The following is a 26,266-nucleotide window of genomic DNA, read 5'->3' as shown; positions in this document are numbered from 1 at the left end:
ACCTCTGAGTTTCCTACTGCAGTGCCTTTCTCTCCTTCACCTGTCAGACCTCAAGGCCTCCCTAAGGTGTCTCATCAGCAGGGGTGGCTGGCCTCTTGCTGTTGATGCCCAACGTCCTTATCATTCAGACATTCCCCAGGTTGCTCAGGGTCTTGGGTTTCTGTAATGCCAACACTCTGGGTGTTTGCAGGCTATAGCATAGTTCAGTGCACACAGTGGGTGAGAAATAAGTAATTGAGAATTACTGAAATCAATAAGTAATTGATTTAGAGAATCTACACTACACCTGCAGGTGAATCAACAGCAAGTCCAGATCCACGGAACCAGCAGGGAATCACCTTCCCTTTTCCTCAAGGAGAACTCTTGTCTCAGGGAGGGAGGGAGGGCCGGGGTTGCCCCTCCTTCCCTTCCCCAGCCACAGTTCCAGAGGCAGAGCAGGTGTGGCAGGCATTTTCCTTGGCTCCACCTTCTTTCTTTACCCCCAAACACTGAACAGATTCCCAGTTCCTGCAGGACAGGAGTCACCTCAAACACAGCACACTCAGGACACATGTTCCCCACCCCAGAGCACCTCTGCAGCAACATGGCCCAGACAGGTGTCTTCCTCCGCAGCCCTGGGTACCTCACCTCTGCCCCGCAGGCCGCCCTGCTCTTCAGCCTGGTCCTCACCTCCTTCTACTTGTGCTGCGGTACAGGTAATAGTTTTGAGCTTTAGTCTTGGCCACCTTGGAAAGGGGAGGGCAGGACTGGGGGAAGGGGAGGGAGGATTCCTTGACCAGGGTTGGTCCAGCACAGAGGAAAGAGGAAACAGAAGTGGCTTCCCTGGAGGATTAGGCACAGAGCGGGGGTGGGAGTTAGCTGGGGATGTCTTGGGTTCCTGGCAGTCAATTCCTTTGCTAGGACAGCAGCAATCACCCCTGTAGACCCTTGCCACAAAACAAAACACAACGAACAAATTTGCCAACTTGCTGGCATCTCATTCGTCAGAGGACCAAACTGGTAGAAAGGGGTACCGCGCCCCTGCTATTCCCAATGGCTCTGCCAAGGCTCCCTCAGGACGAGACCTCACCTTCCAGCAGAGGTGCCTTCCAACCCAGACTGCCTCAGCCAATTTGAAACTGAAAAGCTACCCTAGGCGGCTCTCTAACCCCACCCCCACCCCGAGCCTCCTCAGGGCAGGCATCGGAAGCACAGTTTCCCACTCAGGTTTCTTTTCTCACATCTGAAGAGGCCTGGCTTCCCTAGCTGGGCTCTACACCAGAGCGTCTAGGGGTCTGGCTTCCTCTTTCCTGCTTCTGGCTCTGACCTTGCCTCAAGCTTCCCCCGTTGGCCCCACTCCTGACACACCCTTCTCAATATTCTGTCATCCTGAGTCTCTCCTCTTGGAACAGCCAGGAGGCCCTTGGGACCTTTCAGAGCTAGAGAACTTTGACTCCTTTCTCCTCATCCTGCTTACTAGCTGTGTGATCTTGAGCAAGTTACTTTACCTCTCTGTGCCCCAGACTCCTATTTTATAACATTGGGGTAACAACGGTGGTTTGTGATTTATTTGTAAAGAGGAAATGGGTAACAGCTTGTAAATCATTTACAACAAAACAAGGGCACAGTAAACGGCAGCAGCTATGGTCACTCTCAGTTTATCAACCACAGATAAGGGCGCTAGTTTTTATGGTTGTTGTTTTTCTTCTGTTTGCCATGACAGTGCCTTTTGGGTCTCCCCTAGTCCACCAGTCCCTGGATGGTTCTTAGAACACCAAAGGGAGACATTCAAGTATAAAGCTGCCAGTGAGGTCCTGACCTCTAAAAATGGCAACCTCATAGGATTCAGCCTAATACTGGCATCTCAATAAATTTTCCCCATTCCTTTACTCTGTCCTGAGAATACTCCCACCCTAGGTGGAGAGACCAGATCAAGGCTGAGGGCATTATTTGGTTTTGAAGGGAAAACAGGGCTCAGCTCTAAGCTATGTGAATAATTTACAACAGAAGTCAGATTGTATCAAGGTTACTCGCATATTTTAGGCGGGATGGAGGGACTCGGGACTGGGAGGCAGCAGGTTTGTGGCTGTGGTTAAGCAACAACTTTCTTCCTCAATTAGCCTGCTCCGCGTAAACAACACCTCTGAAGGACAAGCTGACCCACAGGCAGCGGGGCATTAAGAGCTCTAGGCCCTCCTTTCCATTTTCAAGCAGACAGCAATATAATTTCCAGAAAGGCTCTTCAAAAGTCAGTCTCTTGGGCTGGGGCACAGCTCACTGGGGTGGGGGTGGGGTGCTTGTCTAGCATGTGAAAGCCCTGGGCTCAATGTGCAGCATCACGTGAACCCCCACCCCCACCCCCACCCCACCGCAAGGTGGTGCATGCCTGTCACCTTAGTACTTGGAAGGTAGAGGTAGGAGAATCAAGGGTTCATAATCATTCTCCGCTGCATAGCAGGCACAAAGATAGCCTCAGACACAAGAGATCCTGTCTTTAAAAGGACAAATGAGCAAATAAACAAAAACCCCCTTGGTTTTAATCCCCCCCCGCCCCCAAATTGGGATTTGTGTGGATAGGATTTTATTCCCTGGTAAATGTGTCCGGTTGAACTGCAATTCCAGTAAGGTGGCCGCCAGCTACCTGAACACACTTCAGATATGACCAGCGTAACTGTTCAACCTAAGTTCATTTTTAAGAAAATCACCGTGAATAGCCACAGTGTCAAGGAACTGATGTCCTCAGCATCGTGGGTCTTGCCACCCTCCGCCAGAAGACACAGGGACACAGCTTTTCTCCCTGAATCTCAACTGCTTCACAAACTCTCGACAGAACTTTTATAATTCCTTCTAAAGTCCTTGTTTGTCTGTCTTTTCATCTTCCTGTCCTTGCTTGTCAGTCGGCAGACAGTTCCAAGCTCCAGCTTTTCTAAGCAGTGGATTTGCTCACCTGAGATGTGCTTTTTGTTGATGACCTTGTACCTGTGTGACTACATCACAACCCACAGAGATGAAGAATCAAGATCGGGTTTCAACGGTTTTGTTTTGTTCACATGTTGGAGAGAAACTGAATCTGCTGTGAAAGAGACATTCTAGATTGTTCCGTGCTTGGTTCAGTTAACACTGGAATAGCCATCCTATAGGCATATGTGCAGGAAGCAGCCTGTGCAGTGGGTCTTGGTCACCGAGGAGCTTATTTGGTTTGGTTAGGTTTTCTTCTTTTGAGACAGGGTCTCCCTACGTAGCCTTGGCTGGCCTAGAACTTGGGGTGTAGATCAGGCTGGCCACAAACTCAGAGACCCCTCAGCCTCTCCCTGCCAAGTGCTGGAATTAAGGCATATGTATGCCACCATGCTCCCCTGAAAAGCATTTCTGTTTTTAAAAGAAGACGAAGTGTCTTTGAATAAGAACGAAGTGACGATAAAATGGGATTTTACCTGGGTCAGCTCAGCACAGGGACAGCTGGCACAGTCTGCTTATTGCTGCACTGTTTTTAGTAGGGGAGAAGTGGAACCGGTCTGGATGTCCATCAACCGATGAGCGGATATAAGACATATGGTACAGGGGCATGAATTATACTCAGACATAAGGAATAAAATTGTGTCATTTTTTCAGGAAAATGAATGGAATGAGAAGTCACATAGAGCGGAATGAGCCAAACCCTGGAAGCCTATTTCACAGTTCTGTATCCTATGAGGAGATTATACGGCCATTAATGATCATGGGAGGGGCTGTTCTAGTTTGCTCCTCTATTGCTGTGATACTGATCCAAGGTAACTTTAAGAGGACAAGGACTGTGAAAGGACACCAAGGCAGGAACCTGGAGGGAGGAATTGAAGCAGAGGCCATGGAGGAGCACTAATATAACTCACAAAGGTTGTTTCTTATACAAACCAGGACCACCTCCTTAGGAACAGTACCAGCCACAGGGACTGGCCCCTCCTACACTCAATCTTCAAATCCTCCCATATCTGAATGGAGGACATGGCTCAGTGCTTAAGAGCACATGCTGCTCTTGCAGAGGTCTCAGGTTCAGTTCTCGGCTCTCAGACCTAGGGGATCCAATGCCCTCTTCTAGCCTCCATGGGTAGCGGGCATACATGTAATGTCCACACATAATGGAAGCAAAAGCATGCATACACATAAAATAAATCTTGGGCTTTGAAAGATGGCTTAGTGCTTAAGAGCACTGACTGCTCTTCCAGAGGTCCTGAGTTCAAATCCCCAGCAACCACATGGTGGCTCACAACCATCTGTAATGGGATCCGATGCCCTCTTCTGGTGTGACTGAAGACAGAGACTCACATACATAAAATAAATAAATAAAATCTTAAAAATAAACTTCCCACGTCAATCTTTAATCAAGAAAATGCCTCTGCAATCATGCCTACAGGTATCTGAGGCAGTTCCTCAGTTGGGGTTCCCTTCCCCAAGTGACTCTTTATGTCAAGTTGACAAGTACTAAACAGCACAGGGATTACTTGGAAAGAGGAAGGGACCTGTCGGATGGCAGAGGGAGCACAGGAGTTGGTATCAGGAGGAAGACTATGTGCAGAGCACGTGATCTTCGTATTTGAATGTCCTGATGAAACCTATTATTTTGTACAACAATTTAAAAATTAAAAACAAGACAAACTCTGTTACTTTATAAGTTTGAAGAAAGGTGAGCATAATCTTTTATCCAGGCTTGTAAAACAAACACCACAGACTGGAGGTCTTTGACAGAAAGGTGCTTGATCACCATTCTGCAGGTTGGGTGTCTAGGGCAAGGTGTGGGCAGGTTTGGGCTCTCCCTCCTGGGGTTACAGTTGGTCTCTGGCTCACTGGGACCTTGAATGGCCCTTCCTCTAAGCCCTAAATTGGTGGTGCCTCCTCCTCTTCCTCTTCTTCTTCTTCCTCCTCCTCTTCCTCTTCCTCCTCCTCTTCTTCCTCTTCCTCCCCCTCCTCCTTCTCCTCTTCCTCCCCCTCTCTGTTTTGTTTTTGTTTTTGAGACACAGTCTCCTACAGACAGGCTGGCCTGGGAATGCACAGAGATCTACCTGCCTCTGATTCCCAAGTGTTGGATCAACCTACCTCTCCTCTCCTCCCCTCTCCTCCCCTCTCCTCCCCTCCCCTCCCCTCTCCTCTCCCTCTCCCTGCGCCCCCCCCCAATCAGGACTCTGTGTACCCTCATTTAGCCCGTGTTACTTCTTTGTCTGTCTCCATAAACAGCCCCACTGTTGAGTTGGGGCCTAGCTGATGAGTGAGATGAGTTCAATGTATTCCTCACAAGTCTTAGTGTAGTTTCCCTGGAACCCCTAGGCCACTGCCATTACTCAGTACTCATGCATGAAATAGTTCTAACCCTCTGCCAGGACTCATTGAGACAACTTGCCTTTCCTTGCAGAAGCCAGCAGCGGCAACTCAACCTTGAGTACACACCACCCAGACCCTGGGACCCTCGAGCAGTGTGCTAGTAAGTTTCCCCTGTCAACTGCGCAGATCTTTGAGCCATCCCTGGATCTAGGAAAGAAACTTGGGCCCTTCTCTGTCCACTAATCCGTGTCAGGTGACTCACAGACAGTCTGGTCTTCCTGGACAGTGGGGGAGGGGAATGTCCCAGCGCTGTTCACAGAGCAGCTTTAAAAGCTAGCTTGGCTTTGATCAAAATTTAGTCTCATGCTCTTTTGCACAGGTGGGTCTAATGACCAGCAGCCAAAGGGGAAATGTAGTATTTTGGGGGTGAAAAGCCCATTGAAAATAGCTTCTCCAACTTCGGCCCAAAGCAGGAGCTGGCTTGTGGACTCTTCCCCTATCTCTATTCATCCTCTTGGCATGTTTCCAGGAGCAGGATGGTCAGAAAGCACAGGAATCTCCACCACATGTGTCCAGTCAATGAAAGGTTTTGCTTCATCTTAACTCTGATCCCCCCTTTATCCCGTCCTAATCAAATGGCCAACTGCGCTTATATCTGTGCACTTAGAGCCAGGGAGGGAGCAATAATAACTACCTAAGAAGCCGAGAGCACGGCTTCTCGATCTACGGACTTGAATGTGGGTTCTGCCTCTGCCGTACTGTGATCTTGGTCTTCTTCAGTTTGGGATTTCTTACATGAAGTGGGGATAATAGTTGAACCAGCAAAGGGCTGGAGTGTAGGTCATATCCTCATTCAATGCCCCAGTACCTAGCACGAAAGCAGTGGTAATAATGTCACTGTTTGTTAGCTTGAGTGTGTGAAGCAGCAAACATGTAAGGATTTAGGATATGATTAACAAGTGGCAAGTGCTTGTAAACGCCAGCTGCTTCCTGTGTTCTCGTTCTAACTTGAGAGGGAGCAGGCCTGGCTGGTGTCTTACAGTCCTGTTCCTGCTCTCCCCTGTCAGACGTCGACTTCTGCCCACTAGCCTCCCTGTGTTGCCGAGCTTCCGTGGACGAGTATGGCTGGATCGCTGCGGCGGTTGGCTGGAGTTTCTGGTTCCTCACCCTCATCCTGCTGTGCGTGGACAAACTGATGAAGCTAACTCCAGAGGAACCCAAAGACCTGGCAGCATGAGCAGAGCTTTGGCTCCCAAGGATGGCTATTTCTACCACGTGTGGGAAGCGGGAAGGGGCGGGGGATGCTTCTAGAAGCCGGGCTTCTGTCACTTTAAAGTCATGTGTTCCTCGAAGTCTCTGGCTCCTTTATTGTGGATTTGGTGCTGTGGACCGAACCCAGGCCCCTGTATAAGCCACACATGCACTTTGCCCTCAAGCGTCCCCTCGTGGCTGCACACCCACTTCAGCCACTGTTCCAGAAGGAAGAAGGTGAGGTCAGAGCTGTCCCAAGGACCTGTGTGTCTGCATGAATGGCCGTCATCCACCAGAGTCCCTACAGTGACATTCCCCATCTACCCCACGCTTTCTTCAGGGTGCACAGGAAACCTAAGGCCGTCTTTTAATGGACAGATTTGAAAAGCAGGACGTTGGCTCCTCCTACTTTAGTCAAGGGCAGAGCCACCCTGCCTTCTTCACAAGTTCAATTCCTCCCCAGCACTCCATCTTCACTATCAGTCTGCCTATCTTAATCATCTATTTTCCTGTGTATGTGTGCTTGCTGGAGTTTGTGAGCACATTCCCGTGGTGCTCTCAGAGGGTGTCAGACCCAGGAACTGGAGTTACAGATGGTTGTGAGCCGCCATGTAAGTGCTTGGATTGAATCTCCTCTGAAAGAACGAGTGCTCTTAACTCCAGCCTCAAGGACTTGTTTTTTTTTTTTTTTTTTTTGGTTCTTTTTTTTCGAGCTGGGGACCAACCCAGGGCCTTGCGCTTCCTAGGCAAGCGCTCTACCACTGAGCTAAATCCCCAACCCCTCAAGGACTTGTTTTTAAGAGATGAGAGACTAAGTATTTCAAGCCGATGTGAAGAGAAACACAGCAGATTACTTTAGGTATCAATTTTCTAAGCTGAGCATGTAAGAACGAGGCCCAACCAAGGTTTAACACTGGGTCTCAGAGAGCTCCTCCAACAGTCTGGGCTGCTGTGTGGGAGGTGGAGGACAGAGGCTTGCCTGTTCCTTCCGAGCAGCCTGTATCCATCTGCTGCTATGTTTTGATTTTTGTCAGTTTGTGAGAGAGAAATCTCCTGTAATCCAGGCTGGCCTTGAACTTAACATGTAACTGAGAACTGTGTCTCCTGTGGCCCATGCTAGCCTTGAGTGTCTCATCCTCCTGCCTCCACCTCCATAGCTCTGGGGTTATGGGTGTGCACCAGCACACAGGCCTGCACATACGCACAGGAGCACCCAGTGTTCCGTCCTGTTCAGGTCATGTAGGGGTGGGGAGATGTGATTGAAAGGACAATTCTGGGGCAGACTTTCCTTAGAATAAGACCACCAGGACTGACCGTTGGGGCAGATGCTGGTTTTGAAGTGGGAAAAGAAACCCTAGACTCAGGGGCCAACACTGAACAATGTGGATATGTATATCCAAAGCAGTGACACCCGGCCTCCTGCTGGGTGTGTCAGACCACTCTGAATATAGAAGACACCAGAATACGTATGCCAGGCAGGAAGAGATTTCTAATAGTTTTTAAATTTCTTTGAACATCTTGAAGTCAATTTCCCAGACTCGATGAATCACTGTAAGAGCTCTGTCTCCGGGGAGACAAACAGAACCTCCCAGCATCTCCAAGACATCCCTAGAGGTAGCTTTCCCACCTATCTCTGGATAGAAGCCACAAGGCTCTGGATGAAGAGGAATAAGCACATCTCTCACTCCCTAACTTTCCAAGGGCAATTCTGTAGAAAGAGCCCTGGGAAGGGGACTGGGAGATGTGGGTGGTCAGCAGGGCCACAGTGGGCACAATGGGAAACATTTGTGGAGAAGAAAATCAGCACCTATCCATGAGAAGAGGGGAGGCAACACGGACATCTTTTACTCACAAGTGCTTTGCTGGACATTTAATGCCATGTAGACTGATAGTTTTGACAGACATCTCCGGGATTCCATGAAACTCAAGGAGATGATGAGAGCTGACTGGGTTGGTTTGGAATTTATATGTTAATGAGTGTTTTACCTGCATGCATGTCTGTGCAACTCATGAGTGCCTGGTGCCTGCACTGGTCAGAAGATGATTGGATTCCCTGGAATGGGAGTTATAGATGGTTGTGAGCCTCCACACAGGTGCCTGGAGCTGAGGATTATTTCTTCTTCCCCTCCCCCTTCTCTGCTATGGATACAGTGTTACAGTGTGACCATCTGCCTCACACTTCCGCTTGATGCATGTGCCTGCTTGGAACTGAAGATCCTCCTACCCTCCCTTCCCCACTGAGGATACAGTGTAACCAGCTACCTCAAACCCCTGTTCCCATGAATTCTTTCCCAGGACGGTTGTACCTTCAAAGTGTCAAAGCAAAATAACTTACTCTTAAGTCCTTTGTCAGGTCACAGCAAAACGAACTCATATGGCATTACTGAAATAGTGGCTCGATAGTTAAGAGCACTGGCTGTTCTTCCAGAGGACCCAGGTTCAATTCCCAGCACCCCCACGGTGACTCACAATCATCTGAAACTCCAGTTCCAGAGCATCTGACACCCTCTTCTGACTCATGTGGTGCACATACAGGCAAGTTACCAAAGAGAAAATGAAAAAAAGAAAATTTCAGTAACTCATATAGACGGGACAAATTAGGAAAATTGGGGATGTAAAAACGGTATGCAGTGTGACCAGCTACTCCAACCCTGTCACCATGCTGGCCCCACAGGACAGACCATCTCTTTTTAAAAGGACAACTAACGACTGTGCAAATTAAGATGGACCCCTTCACCCTAGGGGTTTTGACTCCAGGGACAATATAGTGAGTCACGGAATGAACTAAGAATAGTATTAGGGGTCATTGGGTCCTGTGTCCCCCCCCCCCCCACATAATGCCATATAGCTCATGATTTATAACTTGTCTCTATTTGGTAACCAGCAAATAATTCTAAAATGCCTCTTAAAACTTATCTGCACTAGGTGCTCACTTCCCCAGGACGTACACTAAAACTGGGACAATACGGAGAAGACTAGCACAGCGCTCGTGTGAGGGCAGCATACATTCATGAACACTCCATACTTTTGGCTCAAGGATTGCAGAATAGAGGTGTGGGAAAACTGAGAACCAGAGGAACAGGAAGTTGGCTGTGAGATCATGTCTCCTAGAAATGTCAGGGAAGCTACACCCGAGAAGTCTCAGCAACATAGCTGTCTGACCGGCACCAACAGACATGCTATTGTGGAAGGGGGAAAGGCCAGGTCTCAGGCCTGAAGAGGAACTGCAGGCAACTAAGGAATGGTGAAGGCTGGAGAAATGGTCTTCCCCAGGGATGAGCTCCCAAATTCATTGTTCAATACCAAACGGTCAGCTCTGAAAACATCTACGTACAAGTAACATTTTCCAAACCGAACAGATTGTATTAGGAATATATGTAGCAATATTTAGGGATATATGCAACAATATATTTAAACAATAATTTTAAAAGACGGGATTGGGGATTTAGCTCAGTGGTAGAGCGCTTGCCCAGGAAGCGCAAGACCCTGGGTTCGGTCCCCAGCTCCGAAAAAAAGAACCAAAAAAAAAAAAATTTTTTTTAAAAGCCTATGTATAGTAAACACACCCCTCACGAAGGGCCAATTTCTGATCTAACAGAAAAAAATAATTTGCCAGGTGGTGCTGGTGCATGCCTTTAATCCCAGCAACTGAAGAGACAGAGGCTGATGGATCTCTGAGTTTGAGGCCAGCCTGGTCTACAAAGTGAGTTCTAAGACAGGCAGGACACAAAGAGAAACCCTCTCTCAAAAATCAATATAAGGAAAATAATTTAAAGGCACAAAAGCAAAACAAACAAAACTCATGGAGATACTCTAGAAAAAACAAGTTGCCTCAAGTAATTTGCTATTATAGAAAATGTTACATTTTAGGAAGAGGAACCCAAATATCAAAGAGTAAGTTAACGTTCAATCATTTTCTGGGCTACTTCCTCACAAAGTCCCCAGGATTCCTTTCAAGAATCAGCCATCAATTACACTAAGGTGAAGTTACTTAAGTCGCAAAGGTTCCGAGCTCACACACTCTGGCTGCGTCATCAGTGGTGGTGATTCTTCTGGTATATTCTTTAAACACTTATCATTGGTGCTTGTTTCATTAGTACATAGTACGCTGTGATACATTTTAACAATTTATTTTAAAAGTCTTCTAACAGTGCCACCCACTCAACTTGTTTGTCTTAGTATGTTCTTGTCTTTATTGGAATCTCCTCACCAAAGGACCTAGGAATAGCAAGCACAGGCCAATGCCAATTGCAATGTGGCCAATGCCAAACGGATGCTGGGGACTCCTAAGCTTTATTATCTGATCTGTCGTTAAGATGTAGAAAGTCACACATCTTATTTTTTTGAAACAGGCTCCCGTTATCTCAAGCTGGCCTCATTCACTGCAGAGTTGAGAATGAGCTTCCGGTCCTCCTGCCCCCAGTGCTGGGATTACAGGAATGTACCTCCATGCTGAGTTTTATAAGGTGCTAGGGAATCAAACCCAAGACTTGGTGCACAGTAGGCAAGCATCCTACCAACTAAGCCACATCCTCAGACCTCATAATAAATGATTATTATGAAATCATCCTAACAAAAAGTCACAGTGCTCAATTTTATCTCTCTGTAAGTTGTATCTTTGATGCTGAGGGAAATAAAAGTCTTCAGACACAAAGCATTCGGGTTAACAACCTATCCGCGTAAGGTGCATAGTGGCCTTGGGCAGCACCAGGGAACCCTCCATGACAGTGTGGGTGTGTGTATGTGGGGTGCTCTTCCAGAGGACTCAGGTCAACCCTCAGCACCCACATGCAGCTCACAACTCCAGGTCAAGGGATCCAACACCTTCTGACCTCCATGGGCACTGAAGGCAGGCAGTACACAGAGTTGCCTGCTGGCAAAACACTCATATAAATAAAATAAAAACAATTCTTTTTTTAAAAATATTGCCGGGGTTGGGGATTTAGCTCAGTGGTAGGGCGCTTCCCTAGGAAGCGCAAGGCCCTGGGTTCGGTCCCAAGCTCCGAAAAAAAGAACCAAAAAAAAAAAAAAAATATTGTCATACTGTCTACGGAGAAGCATAGTGTTCTCTGCGAGTGCAATTGGATTAGTTACAAATATATATTGCAAATTTTATAGGAGCCATAGAAAGGGGGGTTTAATTGTGTGCTAGAGGGAAGATAAATGGGATGGTGTGAAATGTTCATAAACCAGAGAAAGCAGAAGACATGAAAGTGGAGGAGGGGACTAACTGGAAAGAGGAGGGAACCCAACCAGCAGGATTGGAGAGGGGACAAGACGGGGCAATGGGAGTGACAGAGTAAGGTCCATGATATCCGTTGTAACCACGTATGGTGTCACACACCTTCAGCTCAGCACCCAAGAGGCAGAGAGAGGTGGATTTCTGTGAGTTCCAGGCTAGCCTGGTCTATATAGTGAGTTCCAAAACAGCCAGGGCTACACAGGGAGCCTCTGTTTTGAAAAGATATATATATATATATATATATATGGTGAAACCCATCACCGTGTACACTGAGGACACATTAAAAACTCACTAGATTGTGCAGAAATCCGGCGCTCCCAGGAACGCATTTGCTGAGCGTTTATTAAGTTCCCTGTGTGACAGACACTTTAGGCTCGATGGGCATGTGGAACGCAGTGAGGTTCAAGGTGGAACGCCTGTTTCACCTGGAGGGCTGCAGACAAGACACCAGGAAGGTCACACACATGTCCTTGCTAGTGTGGTGTGCACATGTATGCACGTGTACATGTGAAGGCCAGAGGTCGCCATCATTTGCTGTCTGCCACCACCTCCTTCTTCCTTCCTTCCGTCCTCCTCCATCTTCCTCCTCCTCCTCCCCCCTCCTTCTCCTTTTTTTTTTTTTTTTTTTGATAAGGATTGCTTTGTGTAAGGTCAGCTTGAAGGTCGAATTTCCTCGTCGGTCCCAATCATACACCATTCTTAACATTAACATGGTTAGCTTTTTTGCGTGTGCTTTGCGCAACTGCATGCCAGAGGTTGATTTTTTTTTTTCTATTGCTCCTTATTCTTTGAGACAGTCGTTGGACCAGAGCTCACTCACTGGCTAGAATGACCAGCCAATAAGCCTCTGGGACCCTCTTGCTTCTGCCTTGCCAGGCAGGGATCACAGATGTGTACCACACAGCTGGGTTGTTACACGAGGAATCCAAACGCAGCAAGCGCTTTGCCCAAGTCACCTCCCTAGCTCTCGCTTTAATTTTCTTCATTTTTTTTTCTTTTTTTCAGAGCTGGGGACTGAACCCAGGGCCTTGGGCTTGCTAGGCAAGCGCTCTACCACTGAGCTAAATCCCCAACCCCAATTTTCTTCATTTTTATGTGCATGAGTGTTGTCTTCATATATGTATGTGCACCATGTGAGCCTCCTCCCCACAGAGGTCAAACGGAGCATCAGACCCCCAGAAACTGGATTTATGGGCGATTGTGGGCCTCCATATGAGAGCTAGGAATGGAACCTAAGTCCTCTGCAAGTGTGCTCAGTGCTCTTAACCACTGAGACGTCCTCCATTTAACATTTACTAGAATCTTTAGTGTAATTAAGTTAGCATTTTTATTTTTAAAGACTTATTTATTATATATGAGTACACTGTAGCTGTCTTCAGACACACCAGAAGAGGGCATCGGATCCCATTACAGATGGTTGTGAGTCACCATGTGGTTGCTGGGATTTGAACTCAGGACCTCTGGAAGAGCAGTCAGTGCTCTTAACCACTAAGTTAGCTTTTATTTCCTTCACTAATGCTAATGTGGACTTTGGGTCAGAAAAAGTAAAACAGTTACCACCAGTGGTGGGCAGCGGTGGCACACTCTTTTAACTCAAGCCCTCAGGAGGCAGAAACAGACAAATGCCTGAGTTTAAGGTCAACCTTGTCTACAAAGCTAGTTCCAGGACAGTCAGGACTACACAGAGAAACTGTCTCAAAATAAGACAACCAAGGAGACAAAAAACACCCCCTACATAAACAAAACAAAGAAAACATTAAAAAAAAAAAAACACATTGGTTTTGTAGATTGGTTATCTCATTTAAATTTAGTTGTGTCTTTAAAATGTTTAGCATTACTGATAATCTGTCAATCAATTTTGCCTCTGTATCTGTGGCATAAACACACTGGACACCAACTTCACTTATTTGTGTGTGTGTGTGTGTGTGTGTGTGTGTGTGTGTGTGTGTGTGTGTGCGCACACGCAGGCCAGGCAGAAGCCCCTTTACACAGTGAGCCATCTCACTTACAAACCGAGGCAGTGAGCATTCTCGTCCTCCTCAGCTTTAGAAGTTCTAAATCTTGTCTAGTCTTCAGATTCTGCTAAAATTAGCATAGCCGGCTTCTGTTTACTCTGCCGCAGCACAGAACTAATGTTGAAATCAACACCCACTTATTTTCACTCAAACACAACAACCAGTTCAGCTGTAATTCCCCTTCTCGAACTCAAGCGCTGCGCTAACATTTTCTTCAGAATTTTAAAATATTAAATGAAAGAAACCACTCATTGAGACCTATGACCACATCACATACAGAACCCCAATCCAAATATTTACCCTCACAAGTACTTTTGAAGGAGCCTCCTCAACCCCGCCTCTGTACAGGATGTTACCTTGTAAACTTTCAAGTGGGGTTGGTTTAGCCTTTTGCAATGCTATACTGTGGCGTGAATACAACAAGCGGTGAATTGGTAACTACACAGATGTGGTTTGCCCAAGTCTGCAGCTGGAGTCTTGTCAGGCTCTCACATCTGAAGAGTCAAACACACCCCACCCATAGGTGAGAAAAGAGCTGGAGGTCCACGGAGCGATCGAGTTACTGGACAAACAGGGCATCTTGCAATAACAAGGTTTTGGTAAATGATCTTCCTCAGGAGCTGGACTGCTCCTGTTTCCTTTTTACCTTAAGCTGTGCTGGGCAGGGAGGTACAAACAGGGGGAGTTGAGGGGGTGTTAGATAAGGAATGACCACTGCTTCGGGCATGGGAGCAGCCTGACCTTCAAAGTCTCAGCTGTTCCTAGTGACTGCTCTCCTGGTACTTTGGACCTGTTTACACTCAGAGCAGGTAAAATCTGGCTGGGTAGAACATTCTCCAGGTCTCACTCAAGGCGCTTCAGTTGCTTTTGTGTTTTTGTTTTAAATCCCTATTCAGTACGTATGTGTGTGTGTGTGTGTGTGTTGCCTTGCACATAGCAGGCGAGCACACTATTGCCAAGTTATACCCCTGCCCAATATTTATTAACAAAACTGTCTGATATATTGGAATATATGACCATTGAATATTCGTGTATGGTTCTATTTTTCTTTTGAAGATTTTTTCAGGTTTGTTTTGAACATTCATAATGTCCTTTGCCTGCTGTTAGATTTTTAAATCTTTTAAATTTTTACTACTTTTCCCATTTTACTTATTTGTGTGTTCAGATGCATGGAGGTTCAAGAACGTCATACAAGACTCAGTTCTTCCTGTCATGTGGGCTGTTGGGCTAGTCCAGGTACTCAGGTTTGGGGGAGAGTGCTAAGACACTCAATGGCCAAGTTTTTAAATTAATTATTTTATGGGCGGGGGTGTGAATACAGGTGCTCCCTTGGCCATGCCACATGTGTGCAAACACACTTATAGCGGCAGGGTCTCTCTTTCTGGTCCTAAGAGCTTCTGGGTAATTCTCCATTGGGTCTCCCATCTGACTGTAGGAGTGCTGGGATCAGAAATGTTGGTTACCACAGTCAGCTTTCTTAGCCGGATCTGGGCCTGAACCTGGGTCATTATGGTTGCACAGCTGACACACTTAAGGTGTGCTGAGCCATCTCCCCCACCACCATAAAGATTTCTTTTCTTTCTTTCTTCTCTTTTTCTTTCTTTTTTTCCTTTTTTCTTTTCTTTCTTTCTTTTTCTTTCTTTCTTTCTTTTTTTTTTGAATATTCTGAACTATCTGAGTCTTCCTCATGGTTTCCGTTGCCTGTTCATTTTGAGCTCCCCTTTTGGTCATTATCGTTTTGGTGGTGCTAAGAATTGAACCAAAGGCCCCAAGCACACTAAGCACAGACAGCTCCTACTAACTCTCAACTTTTGAGACAGGATCTCAGTGTGTTGACTACACTGGCCTCAAACTCATGGTCCTCCTGCCTCAGCCTCCAGAGTGCCAGGATTAAAGGTGTGCGCCACCGTACCTGGCTGAACTTTCCTCAAAAGAATTATTTTCTCTGAGCCTTGAAGCTGCTCTGCCGTCACCATGAGCAGGAGCTATGCCCACAAAGCAGCGTGGCAGGTCCTAGTCATCCAGGGCAGGTCACGCACAAGACGGGAGTGCAACAGACATGGCAGTACCCTATAGGGTCTACCTGACAAGATTAGTTGGTTTGCACATTTTAAAATACAGGTGTAAATGGCAGGGTTCCAGTACCCTTTTCACAGCTCCCCCTACTAGTGAGGTCTTTTTTTTTTCTTTTTCTTTTTCTTTTTTTTCGGAGCTGGGAACCGAACCCAGGGCCTTGCACTTGCTATAGCAAGCACTCTACCACTGAGCTAAATCCCCAACACCAAGGTCTTTTATACAAAGCTGTCAACTACAGACTTTAGATTTTATCAGCATTTCCATATTGGATGCTACCTACCTAGGATTCCATGTTTTTCTTAGAACAGTGGGGGTCCCCTTTGTTCTGAGATCTTCTGCTCTCTTGAGTTGTCATGGAGTTTCATTTTCTTGGATTTCAAAAACAACCCTTTGCTTGCCCTATAAATTGTCTTCTCAAGGTGGGATGACCTTTGCCCTTCTCGTTTGCCTTTTCACACCATAGTGTCCCAGCTTTTTGTTCTGCCAGCATCTGTTCTAAGAGTGCATCAGCCGAGCCCCTGGGCAGCAGTAAGTGGGCGTGGCACCACCATGCGAGTGGGGACAGTTCAGCCGGCTCCCAGGATTGGAATGCTGTGTACTGAAGCCCTTGGAAAACCACACTAGGTATTCTTAGCAGGCACTCAAAACCAGAGAACAAAAGGTCACCTCAGCATGGGTAACCACCACCGACAAACTACAAAGCAACAATGTTACAAAGGAATAGACCACAAAGGATCGCCTCAACAGCGATTCGAAGCATTTATTGACATTTCCATTTTAAAACGCTAGGAAAGTTGTAAAAATTGTAAACGTGGGAACCAAACACTTGCATAAATTATATCCAAACTCTACAGCACATTAGAAAACAGTGCGGCTAATTGAAGGGTAGAAACATAACTGACAAACAGAAGGGCAGGCTCAATCGCTAAGTCACACACCCAGACTGAGTTTTCAGCGCCCGTTTGAGATCAGCAAACCGTGATTGTCAAGTTGCAGTCTTGATGCCACAGGTGGCTCAACGTGCTCTGCGGTTTCGTACATTAACACAAATCACCTAACACGAGGGTGCAGAAAGTCAGAACCCCGACCTCAACCAAGTCAGAGACAAGTCGGCCTCCCGGGGCAGCCTGGCAGAGCAAGCTTTCCTGAAAACCCTACTCCTGTCTCTGTTCCTCTCTGCTCCACAGAGAGCTGTGCAGAGAGGGAAGCAAAATCCAGAGCCTTTCTCTAACTGTTGCAGAACCAACACCCTGGTGCTCAGCATGACTGAATTAATGACCAGAAACCCTGGTTCCTCTGGAACCTCCTGTTTCTTTCCTTATCACCGCCACAGAACTTTAAACGCCTGGCTTTAACTTAGGAGGCAGGTCATGAGGACTTGCTATCTGGTGGGCATGAGAAAAGACATCAATGGTGTTCTAAGTAATCCCCAAAGTGACCCTGGAGCGGGGAAACACAGAAGGAGGAGGAGGCAAAGCAGGCAATCTGGAACGTGACCTACCCTGGGGGACACCAACTTGGGAGGAGCACATTAGATGCAGACATTCTCTGGTCCCCCCGAGTCCTGGCTGGTTCTTAACCGATTCATGTTCCCAAAGGCATTTACTATTTTTCTACACTTCAATGCTGCTGTGTGCTCTTAAGATAATTGCCGAGTGTCCTGTTACACACACAGGCATGAATTAACTTTGCACCGTGACGGTTCAGTTTTCAAGTCTTTTTTTTAACATGGACAAAAGAATTCTAGTTTAAACACCGCAATCACCACCCCCCCTCCAGCCTCCTCCCCCACAAAATAAACCACCTGAAATGTGCACCATTCTTGTTTACTGGGTGATGAGTGTAAGCCTATATACTTCATGAGAATGTTACGACAGAGGCCCATAGAAACCCTCTCACCTGTTCCAGGAATGTCTGTAATAGGCTGGACTAATGACGAAGCTCAATGGACTGTCCCACACGGACGTGTTTGTGCGCACGGGTGTAGAAGCGGACTTCCTCGTACTCCCGCCTGGACCAGATGTGGACGAGCAGACTCTGATGACTTACTTTGGAGGTAGAAATGACATGGCGAGGACTCCACTAGTGGCAAACTTAGTGTGAATTAAGACAGGAGCACACTGCCCTGCGCCCAGAACCTTGACCCAACATCTTTCCAAGTGTCCGATTCCCACCTAAGAACCTGGGATGAAAGGGCCAAGGGAGGCCTAAGGAATGATTAACTCGTGAAGTCCTGCCAACACAGGCCAGTGTCCGGGGGATTGGCTTGGTTACTGGAGCACACACCGAGCTCCGAAATGGCAGTGAACACTCTGTATACAAGAAAGCAGGGAATTACTGGTTTGGGCCTGAAGCCTTCCAGGCACACTTGCACCTGTGCTTTGGGTCACTGGCCTCGTGCCTTCAAATCTTCGGCTTGGCAAAACCCTACTGCTTGAAAGTCCCATGCCGTCAAAATCAACACATGCTCTGAGATGAAATGAAAACGGGAGGAAATCATGGAGGGGTAGCTAAAGATGTAACTTATCCATGACCTGCTAAAGACCACAGAGGACCATCAAGATCTGCTGTAAGCTAAGCTCTGCAAGGCCCAGCTCAGCACCACTGACTTTAGAGCAGTATCTGCAGTTCCTGGTATCTGACCTCCCTTTCCCCACACCGGGGCTCTTGCTAGGCAGATCTTCACCAGCCTGGACATCTGCTTGCTTCGTTACTAGAGAGGGATCCTCCCAACACTACTTCCTGTTCTTAGGATGGAGTTTACTTGGACAGAGTACCCAATTCCTACACCCTTTCCCGGGACAACTGTGAGGCTTATCCATTGCTGTATCATCGCTGGCTTGAGTAACATCAAAGTGGCTTCTCCCCTAAAGTCTCATTGATCCCAAACATGTAACTTCTTTGACATCTGAATATCCACCACACCTCTACCTTTTGCACTTTATGGGGATCTAAGCCACCTTGCTTACCTATAGCTTCCATCTTTTATACCTGTCTGTACTATCCAGCTTAGATTCTAAAATCTCTTGGAAGACAGGACTCTTCATATCTGCTGACTAATCTAGTATCAGAAAGTCGGGAGCAAAAATGATGCTTCAGAGGCAAACTTTGAAGCCGACAGAGGAAGTGGTAAGCTTGAAACGAAAACAGCAGCAGGAGGAGTGACCCTGGGCTTTCTGTTTGGTTCTGATTTCCTACAGGTGAACCCAGACACTTGCAGACCACAGCACAGACCACAGCAGAACATCCACACAGATAACATCTTACATCTTCACAGTGACTGAGGCTCCCTCCTCGAGAGTTGTCAAGTAGGATCACACTTGATTTTTAGAAGCAGAGATCCTATGAGGTGCCAAGAAGTGGGGGGGGTTAGAATATGGTCTCTTTTTTTTTTTTTTTTGGTTCTTTTTTTGGAGCTGGGGACCAACCCCAGGGCCTTGCGCTTCCTAGGCAAGCGCTCTACCACTGAGCTAAATCCCCAACCCCAGAATATGGTCTTCTTAATAACAAAAATGACACAGAGAAGGAATCGAACACGAGGAATTAGCAACAAAGGAGACTGCAAAAAGAAGCACTTCTCCAAGCACTCTGTCCCAAAATGCTGACTCAAATTTGCAGTCTGTGTTTCTCAACAGAACTTCTAAAATTAGAAGAAAAGGACAGACATTAAACTTGACTTTCATTTTGGAGTGCTTTAATAACTTATACATGTTGAGGACCACCTCTGTTAGGGGAGCACACTGGATGATCCACTGGACGCCTGCCGGACATGGCGTATCCCAGCAGTTTAACCATGGTAGACCTGCTGTGCTGGTTGTTTTAGGGGACATGAGTGCAAACTGAGTGTGCTTTAAATAACCAACAACTGTGCACTGGGGCTCCCACAGAGCCTGCACGCCAAACTACAACCCACCTTTGGTTGTGACACCCGTTTAAAGGTGTATCTGTTCTGAGAGTAAAAATACAGGTAGAATCCCTTTATAATCTCAAAGGCATCAAAATTGCTGTTTTTGTCACATCCTCTGACACTGAGACTCATTTTGGCATTGTACAAAGGAGGTGGTCAGTTTCTGGATGCTCTATGTCCTAAACATTCATGACATTGGGTGAGAAAGGGCCATTTATTCTGTGGGTTGATTTGAACTTATCACATGATGTCATACTAAAACTCTGCCTGGGTATTTGGGACTTGGTTTGAGTGGTCTGGAAAGAGGGTCTTCTAGCTTAGGAAGAGTACACATTAAATCAAGATTAATAAATAACCCCAGCACAGGGGTCTCCTCTTCCTTTCTTGGCAGAGTGCCGGCAGGCTACCTGACAAAGAACAGTGGGTCCTCCCCTGCGTGCCTTCTCATCTGGAGTGTGCAGATAAACACTGGCTGCACCAGTTTCCGGAAACAGATGTCCCTGTGTCCCAAGACCGACTGAGAAGGGCAGAAACAATTCTAGAACCAGTAACTCCAGTCTGGGGACTTTGTTCTAGCTGTTTCCATTTTCTTGAAACCTGTAGGCACACAGGTTTTGATTAGGCTGAGCCTCACAAACTCTGCCCCATTATCTGCTGATCAATCAAAAGTATTCATTCATCTGGTAAAGAGGTTCATGTGTGACTCCCTGTGAGTGTGCAACTTCCCAGAGTTTCTTTCAGGCACCAGGATACAGAATGTCATAATGTCAGAGGCTGAGAAATGTGACATCAGAATCGCACTGAGAGGTAACCTCTCTCTGGCCCAAAGTGAGTAAGACAGACTTCAGACAAAGAAATAATAGCAAAACCAGAAATGGGGGAAACTCTCATTTCCTTCATGGTTTCAAAACCCTGTATTTCTTCAGTCATTATAGAGGCTGAAAGGGACTTAGTTCTACTTCCAGTCCAGAACTCGGGGAACCTGATTACCATGGGCAGATCCATGACAATCGGGTGGTCCTAAGAATCACTGGTAATGACATCTGCTTCCGTAAGACATTCAAACATATTCTGTGAGCAAACTGTCAGTGAAGTACAAGGACCTGGGTTAGGACATCCCAACGGCCTCATCCTGTAGGACGGACCTCGCCGAGATGCTCTGCTATGGTGCCAAGAGCTGGGTGAGCCCAACAAATAAACAGCAAATACAACTAAGGCTGAAAACCCAAACTCTGATATGTATTGTGAATAACCAAATAAACATGAAGCTTCCCCTCCCAAGTGCAGCTGTCTTGTTCTCTTCCCCCAGACCCCCAAACACAATGAAACCACCAACATATTCTTCTACTGCGAAAGCCACAGTTGTATTTCAGACAGAACGGTGAAGGCCCTCAGAGCTGTAGCACCAGAAGGAGAAAGAACGCAGGCGATGGCTTTGTGGGAAATCACCAGGCTCCACGACCTACCATTAGCTCTTAGATTTCTAAAAAGTCTCAGTATGTCTTGCTGTTAATATCACTATCAACGTAAGTTCCTACGGAGGAGAAGAGGGCTCAAGATGTTACTAAAATGTCTTGAGATCTCTCTTCTCAGGAAACAGTAGTGGGTGTGTTGTACGGACCGGTCAGATTCCCGGGGAAATGCTGTCCCCCGCTTCCCTATCCACTTATAGGGTTTAATCTTCCGCCTTAGAAAGAGGAGACTAGCTTACATTTTGTTAGCTTAGGTTTATGTTTTGGTTTTCCGTGTGTGTGTGTGTGTGTGTGTGTGTGTGTGTGTGTGTGTGTGTGTGTGTGTGTGTGTGTAAGTGCTGGTTTTTGGCCCCAAAGTACACACATTTTGACTGAACCAAAGTGGTCATCAAATTGCCAACCCAGTAAAAGTACCACGAGTTGTCCATGTGGCTTTATGGCATCTTCTCACATTGCAACTTGTTCCCTTTCCCCGGGCAGCTCGCCCGGACGTGCTTCTTCCGACTCTTACAAACACCCACTCAGTTGATTTCCTTTTGGTCTTGCTTCCACGGGAAGCAGATGCTTGGCAAACCTGCAAGGGACGCTGATCAGCTGTGGAAGTTCTGAACTGAGCCCTGTTTCTGAGAGAGCCGCAGGAGCTCCTCTCGGATCGCTTTGATGAGGGAGGCGGAGGAGTGGCCGGGCTGGAGGTCCTCTGTGGAGCTGGTGGGGTAACCCAGCCCAGGGCCCTGCAGCCCTCGGTGGGCGAGGTTCCCGGGAGGGGCAGAGGGCTCCCTGCCCGAAGTCCTTGGCACCTGAAACAGCGGTGAAGAAGAATACTCTTGATGTCCAAGCATGTGGGTCTGAAAGACACAGTAAAGGTCATTACACTTCCCACGTGAGAAGAGGAGAAAACGCTCATTAACACTGGGAAGGCCATCTCCCGCCCACTCCCTCAGTTCTCCAGCCGTGGTCCCTGTCACCCGAATCCGGGTGTGCTGGGTGGAGAGTGAGTGGGAGCAGTGGGGAGCTGCTCCAGGGCTTCTGGTTCATGGCAGAACGGAGAGAGCTGGGAGCTGGAGAGGATAGGTAGGGGACACCCATGGCGTCCCAGAGTTGGGGCAGCTAAGGAAGCACTGGCCAAGGCCACGATGAGAACCCGAGTGTCCGTCCTGGCGCCCAGAGGGTGTGCATAAGAACACACTGGGGCCTTATCCTTAGAACTGCTGGGGTCACAGGCAAGCCCTTCCGCACCCAGCCTCAGCCCACCTTCTCCAATGTTTTCTAGCACACGGCTTTTAGTGCCGTTTTAGAAAGCAGGCTATTTTTACTGGAAGACATTAGTTCTTCTAAAATTGGCAGGCTTTGAATTGATTGGGCATTGTCTTTTTTTAATCATATTTTTTAAGATTTATTATATATAAATACACTGTAGCTGTCCCACTACAAGACGGTTGTGAGCCACTGTAGCTGTCCCATTACAGATGGTTGTGAGCCACCATGTGGTTGCTAGGAATTGAACTCAGGACCTCTGGAAGAGCAGTCAGTGCTCTTAACCACCGAGCCACCTCTCCAGCCCTGATTTGGCATTGTTTTGATTACATTTTCCGTACTTTTCCCATGGTCAGTAAACAAAATCAGTGTGTGCAAGTCAGTATGCTAAAGTGCAGGTCACAGCACTACGTTATGGGTGATGACTGAATCAGCGTGACTAAGTCGGCCTTCCAACTGCAAGGCACACTCGGCCTCCCAGCGCCAACTATTCCTACATTTCCCTGCCCCACGCAGTGGAAGAAATTCTTCCCAGTGACCACGGCTGAGTTCAGCAGAACACCTCCAGGACTTCATGAGACGAAGCTGAGCACATGAACAACAGAGAACTGTCATACACTGCAAGCGAACACCTGAGACTGCAGTCTATCGCACAGACATTCTCTGGGAGTTACGTTTCTTTCTGTTAAGTAAAATTTTCTGACTGTGTGAGGAATTTAGTGTGGCCACCAAGAAGGTGACAAGAGCTGAAATGAAAGTTGGCACAATGGGATTTTTAAAAAGGCACTTTTGGGTTTGCATTCTCAAAATCCATTAGTTTATACCCCAAGATAAAAAGTTGTTTGTTTCAAGAAAAATTATTTTCTTTTGTGTTTGTGCGTGTGTGTGCACTACTGTGTGCATGCCTGTATGTGTGTAGGTGAGTTCCCACTGCAGCCAGTAGAGGGCGTCAGATCCACTGGAGCTGAAGTTACTGGTACTTCCGAGCCACTGGACATGGGTTCTGGGATTCAAACGCTGGTACTCATGATTGAACAGCAAGGGCTCTTAACTCTGAACAATCTCTCAAGCCACATAAAATTCGGTGCTCGTGTTAAGTAACTAGAAACTCAAAGGACAATAGATGTCTCGAAATGCCCCAAGTCATGTATTTATCACAAAACCATCACCAGGTAGTGGTCAAGGTAGGAGTGTCATCAGCCAGCCAGTGACGATACAGAAAAAGTAGGTCCCGAACAGCTACAGTGGCCACACCAAAAAAGTAGTCTGGATTGTATTTAGATCCATGACTTGAAGCCTGAAACCTGACTCATCAATCATAGTCATTCATCCCAAAAGTGGAAGGGAGTTTACCAAGCTGCAAATACAACCAAGCCAAGGCAAGAGGAGTGGGGGCTGAAGTTGTGCTTAGCACAGCTTTTAAGGAGTGTCAAGCAGAAGCAGGTACGCGGGCTGACTGTGTGCCAGTTCTAGCTGCCGGCCCAAGCCCCAGATACTCACGGCTTCTCTTCGCCCTGCCTCTTCCTCCCCGTATACCGGCCAGCCTGGTCCCCCATACTGGCTGCCTCTGCCGGGAGGGATTTCCACTGGCTGGGCCCCAATTCTGCTTGCAATTCCCACCTGTGTCAGATGCTGGATCTGGGAGCCTGAAAGGAACACACAGCGGAGACCCAGTCAGCATCTGCAGGACATAAACAGGGAGGCTCCCGAGGAGGAAGCCTTCAGCTCTGACCACGGCTCCTCTGAGCACGTGGTTTTTCAATCTCAGTGCTGATGTCGAACATCTCCAGACGTGGCATTTCCTAAGAAAGCTGGTTGGAGAACTGCTTTCATTTCCTCTCAACACGATGCTGTGCAAGGTTCCTAACTTCCTATTGACATCAGATGTCTGGGATCAGGGATCACAGAAGGTGCCTTGAAAGGGGAAAAACGTTTTAAGGCTGTAAAGAGGCTAAGGTCTAGTGCTTTCTTGCTTACAGCTCTGAGATTCTCAAGGACCTGAATATAGGATGTGCTTTTTTTTTTTTTCCCTTACAAAGCAATTAAAAATTATTTAAATTCAGAATGTTTAATAAGGCATATATTTCCACAACGGCCACAACCCAAGTAACCCCACTCACTAGCTCATAGGCAAGAGGCAGTGAAGGCAAAGCCATCATTCTGGGGCTAGTTCTCCACACCCAGACATTAGCTTGGGTGTGACTCCAAAAGCTGAGTGTTTGTGTCCTTCTCTCTTGTCATCATTTGGCATGTGGAAGTACTCCACACTGCAATCACGGAGGAAAAGAAAGGGTCTTTCTGTGTTTTAGAATTCCGTGGTGCTAAGGACTGAGCCTACCTTCTATCGGTCAGGCAGGTGCTCTACCAGTGAGCTATATCCCAACTCTTCAAACCTGATCTCTGAGCCTTGAAATACAGTGTATAATCCTAACCACTGCTAGGATCATCCAATCTATTCATGGCACAGAAGCTCTCTGAGGGTCCTTGGGGTAATGTGGCCTCCCCATTCCTGTGCTGTCCAGGTACCCTTAGCCAACAGACTACATTTTAAAAGGAAGTCTTCAGTGGTTATATCTGGACATAGGGCAATAACTGGTGGTCAGGAAAATAAAGTCTGGGCCTCAGCCAGGGCAGACGATCCCATGTGAGCCCCACGTGAGCCCTGGTCTGTAACTGGACGGACTTGGCAGCGTGAAAACCACCTATTCACATTGGTGCTGTCCACTCCACAGACACAGGCTGAGCTCATCTTCTGAAGGGTTACAGATGTAGCCCAGGACGGGATTAAAGCATAGCTTTTGTGTTAAACCACACAGTGGCTGAAATCATACTGTAGGCCTGACTCGGAATCCTGCTTTGATCCCTTAACAAAACAGGGGAGGCTTCTAGCTGACTCAGAGCCTGGCAGATCTCCAGCTGCTGACAAGCCATGTGTCCTCCAGGCGCTGGCTCCTGCCCCTGCTGGACATCAGTTCCTCAGAGCTCCAGTCACCTCAGAGGGTTATTTCAAGGAACAGAAGGTATAAAGTGGATCTGACACCAGACACGTAGGATCTTAAATCACTTCGTGCCTTTCTTGGTCTCTGTTTTAAATAGCTGCACGTGGATGTGGTGGCACAGAGCTCTAATGCAGCACTCAGGAGGCAGAGGCAGGCAGCTCCCTGTGAGGTCGAGACCAGCCTGGTCTACAGAGATAGTTCCCAGAGAGCCAGGGCTACACAAAGGCACCCTGTCTAATTAGTTAATTAATTAGTTAATTAAATAACAATAAATAGCTGTGCAGCTAACTCGATGGATATCTAAGGAGGGAGCTTTCTATTTCTTCTTCCTGTTCTGAATAATGATGTGCTTAACGTCTTGACACCATGTTGGGTTTCACTCAGCATTTTGGATTTGGGAGCAGACAGACTGTGTATTCCAAGAAAAAAAATTGTTCAAAACCAAAGGCCCATGAGTTCTACTTCCACATGGATCTCAAAAGCTTTACACTATTATGATTCTGCTTCCTAGCGGTGTACCAGCTGCCGCACACTCCTGCCACGTAGCCTTCCCTGCCAAGACACAGCTGTAGGGCAGTGGAAATGACTCAGCGGGTGAAGGCCCTTGGCATGAGCTTGATTCCCAGAATCTATTTAAAAAGCAGGATGGGGCCCGCACACATCTGTAATCCCAGCTTAAGGTGAGATGGGAGGTAAAGACAAGGGAACTGGCCAGAAGCTAGTGGGGCAGCTACACCGGCTTGGCGGGAGAGTGCCTTTCCCTGCTCACCCCTCGCCCT

At 47.3% G+C, this 26,266-nt stretch overlaps 3 protein-coding genes across 4 annotated transcripts in view; 1 reads left to right on the top strand and 2 right to left on the bottom strand.

Annotated features, from left to right (window-relative positions):
- Positions 1-18,715, bottom strand: part of Atp6v0a4 (ATPase H+ transporting V0 subunit a4) — a 79,481-nt gene extending 60,766 nt beyond the window's left edge. The window contains exon 1 of the mRNA XM_032906742.1: positions 17,755-18,715. The gene's annotated coding sequence lies outside the window, so the exon portion shown is untranslated. The remainder of the gene's footprint in view (positions 1-17,754) is intronic.
- On the top strand, positions 551-6,508 carry Tmem213 (transmembrane protein 213). The gene is made up of 3 exons (XM_032906743.1): positions 551-695; positions 5,363-5,431; positions 6,339-6,508. The coding sequence occupies exons 1-3, from the start codon at positions 551-553 to the stop codon at positions 6,506-6,508; spliced, it is 384 nt and encodes a 127-aa protein (XP_032762634.1).
- Positions 18,716-21,507: 2,792 nt separating the features above from the next.
- The window catches only part of Kiaa1549 (KIAA1549 ortholog), a 121,544-nt gene continuing 116,785 nt past the window's right edge, over positions 21,508-26,266 (bottom strand). Inside the window, exons 19-20 of one of the 2 annotated variants that reach the window (XM_032906739.1) lie at positions 23,989-24,134; positions 21,508-22,079 (exon numbers count right to left, since the gene is read on the bottom strand). In XM_032906739.1, the coding sequence (XP_032762630.1) occupies positions 21,825-22,079; positions 23,989-24,134 (401 nt within the window). In that variant the 3' untranslated portion in view covers positions 21,508-21,824. The remainder of the gene's footprint in view (positions 22,080-23,988; positions 24,135-26,266) is intronic. The other variant, XM_032906740.1, reaches the window with a different exon arrangement.

This window comes from Rattus rattus, chromosome 6 (genome assembly GCF_011064425.1).
Source record: "Rattus rattus isolate New Zealand chromosome 6, Rrattus_CSIRO_v1, whole genome shotgun sequence".
In the NCBI taxonomy this organism is placed as follows: domain Eukaryota; kingdom Metazoa; phylum Chordata; class Mammalia; order Rodentia; family Muridae; genus Rattus; species Rattus rattus.
The sequence above is the reverse complement of the archived record's forward strand: the minus strand, read 5'-3'. Positions and strand labels throughout refer to the sequence as shown.

Bases quoted from the DNA above. Each gene is read 5' to 3' on its own strand.
- Tmem213 (XM_032906743.1), top strand. From the start codon at position 551: ATGTTCCCCACCCCAGAGCACCTCTGCAGCAACATGGCCCAGACAGGT. The intron at 696-5,362 runs GTAATAGTTTTG...CTTTCCTTGCAG, and splicing joins CTACTTGTGCTGCGGTACAG to AAGCCAGCAGCGGCAACTCA. The intron at 5,432-6,338 runs GTAAGTTTCCCC...CTCCCCTGTCAG, and splicing joins GACCCTCGAGCAGTGTGCTA to ACGTCGACTTCTGCCCACTA.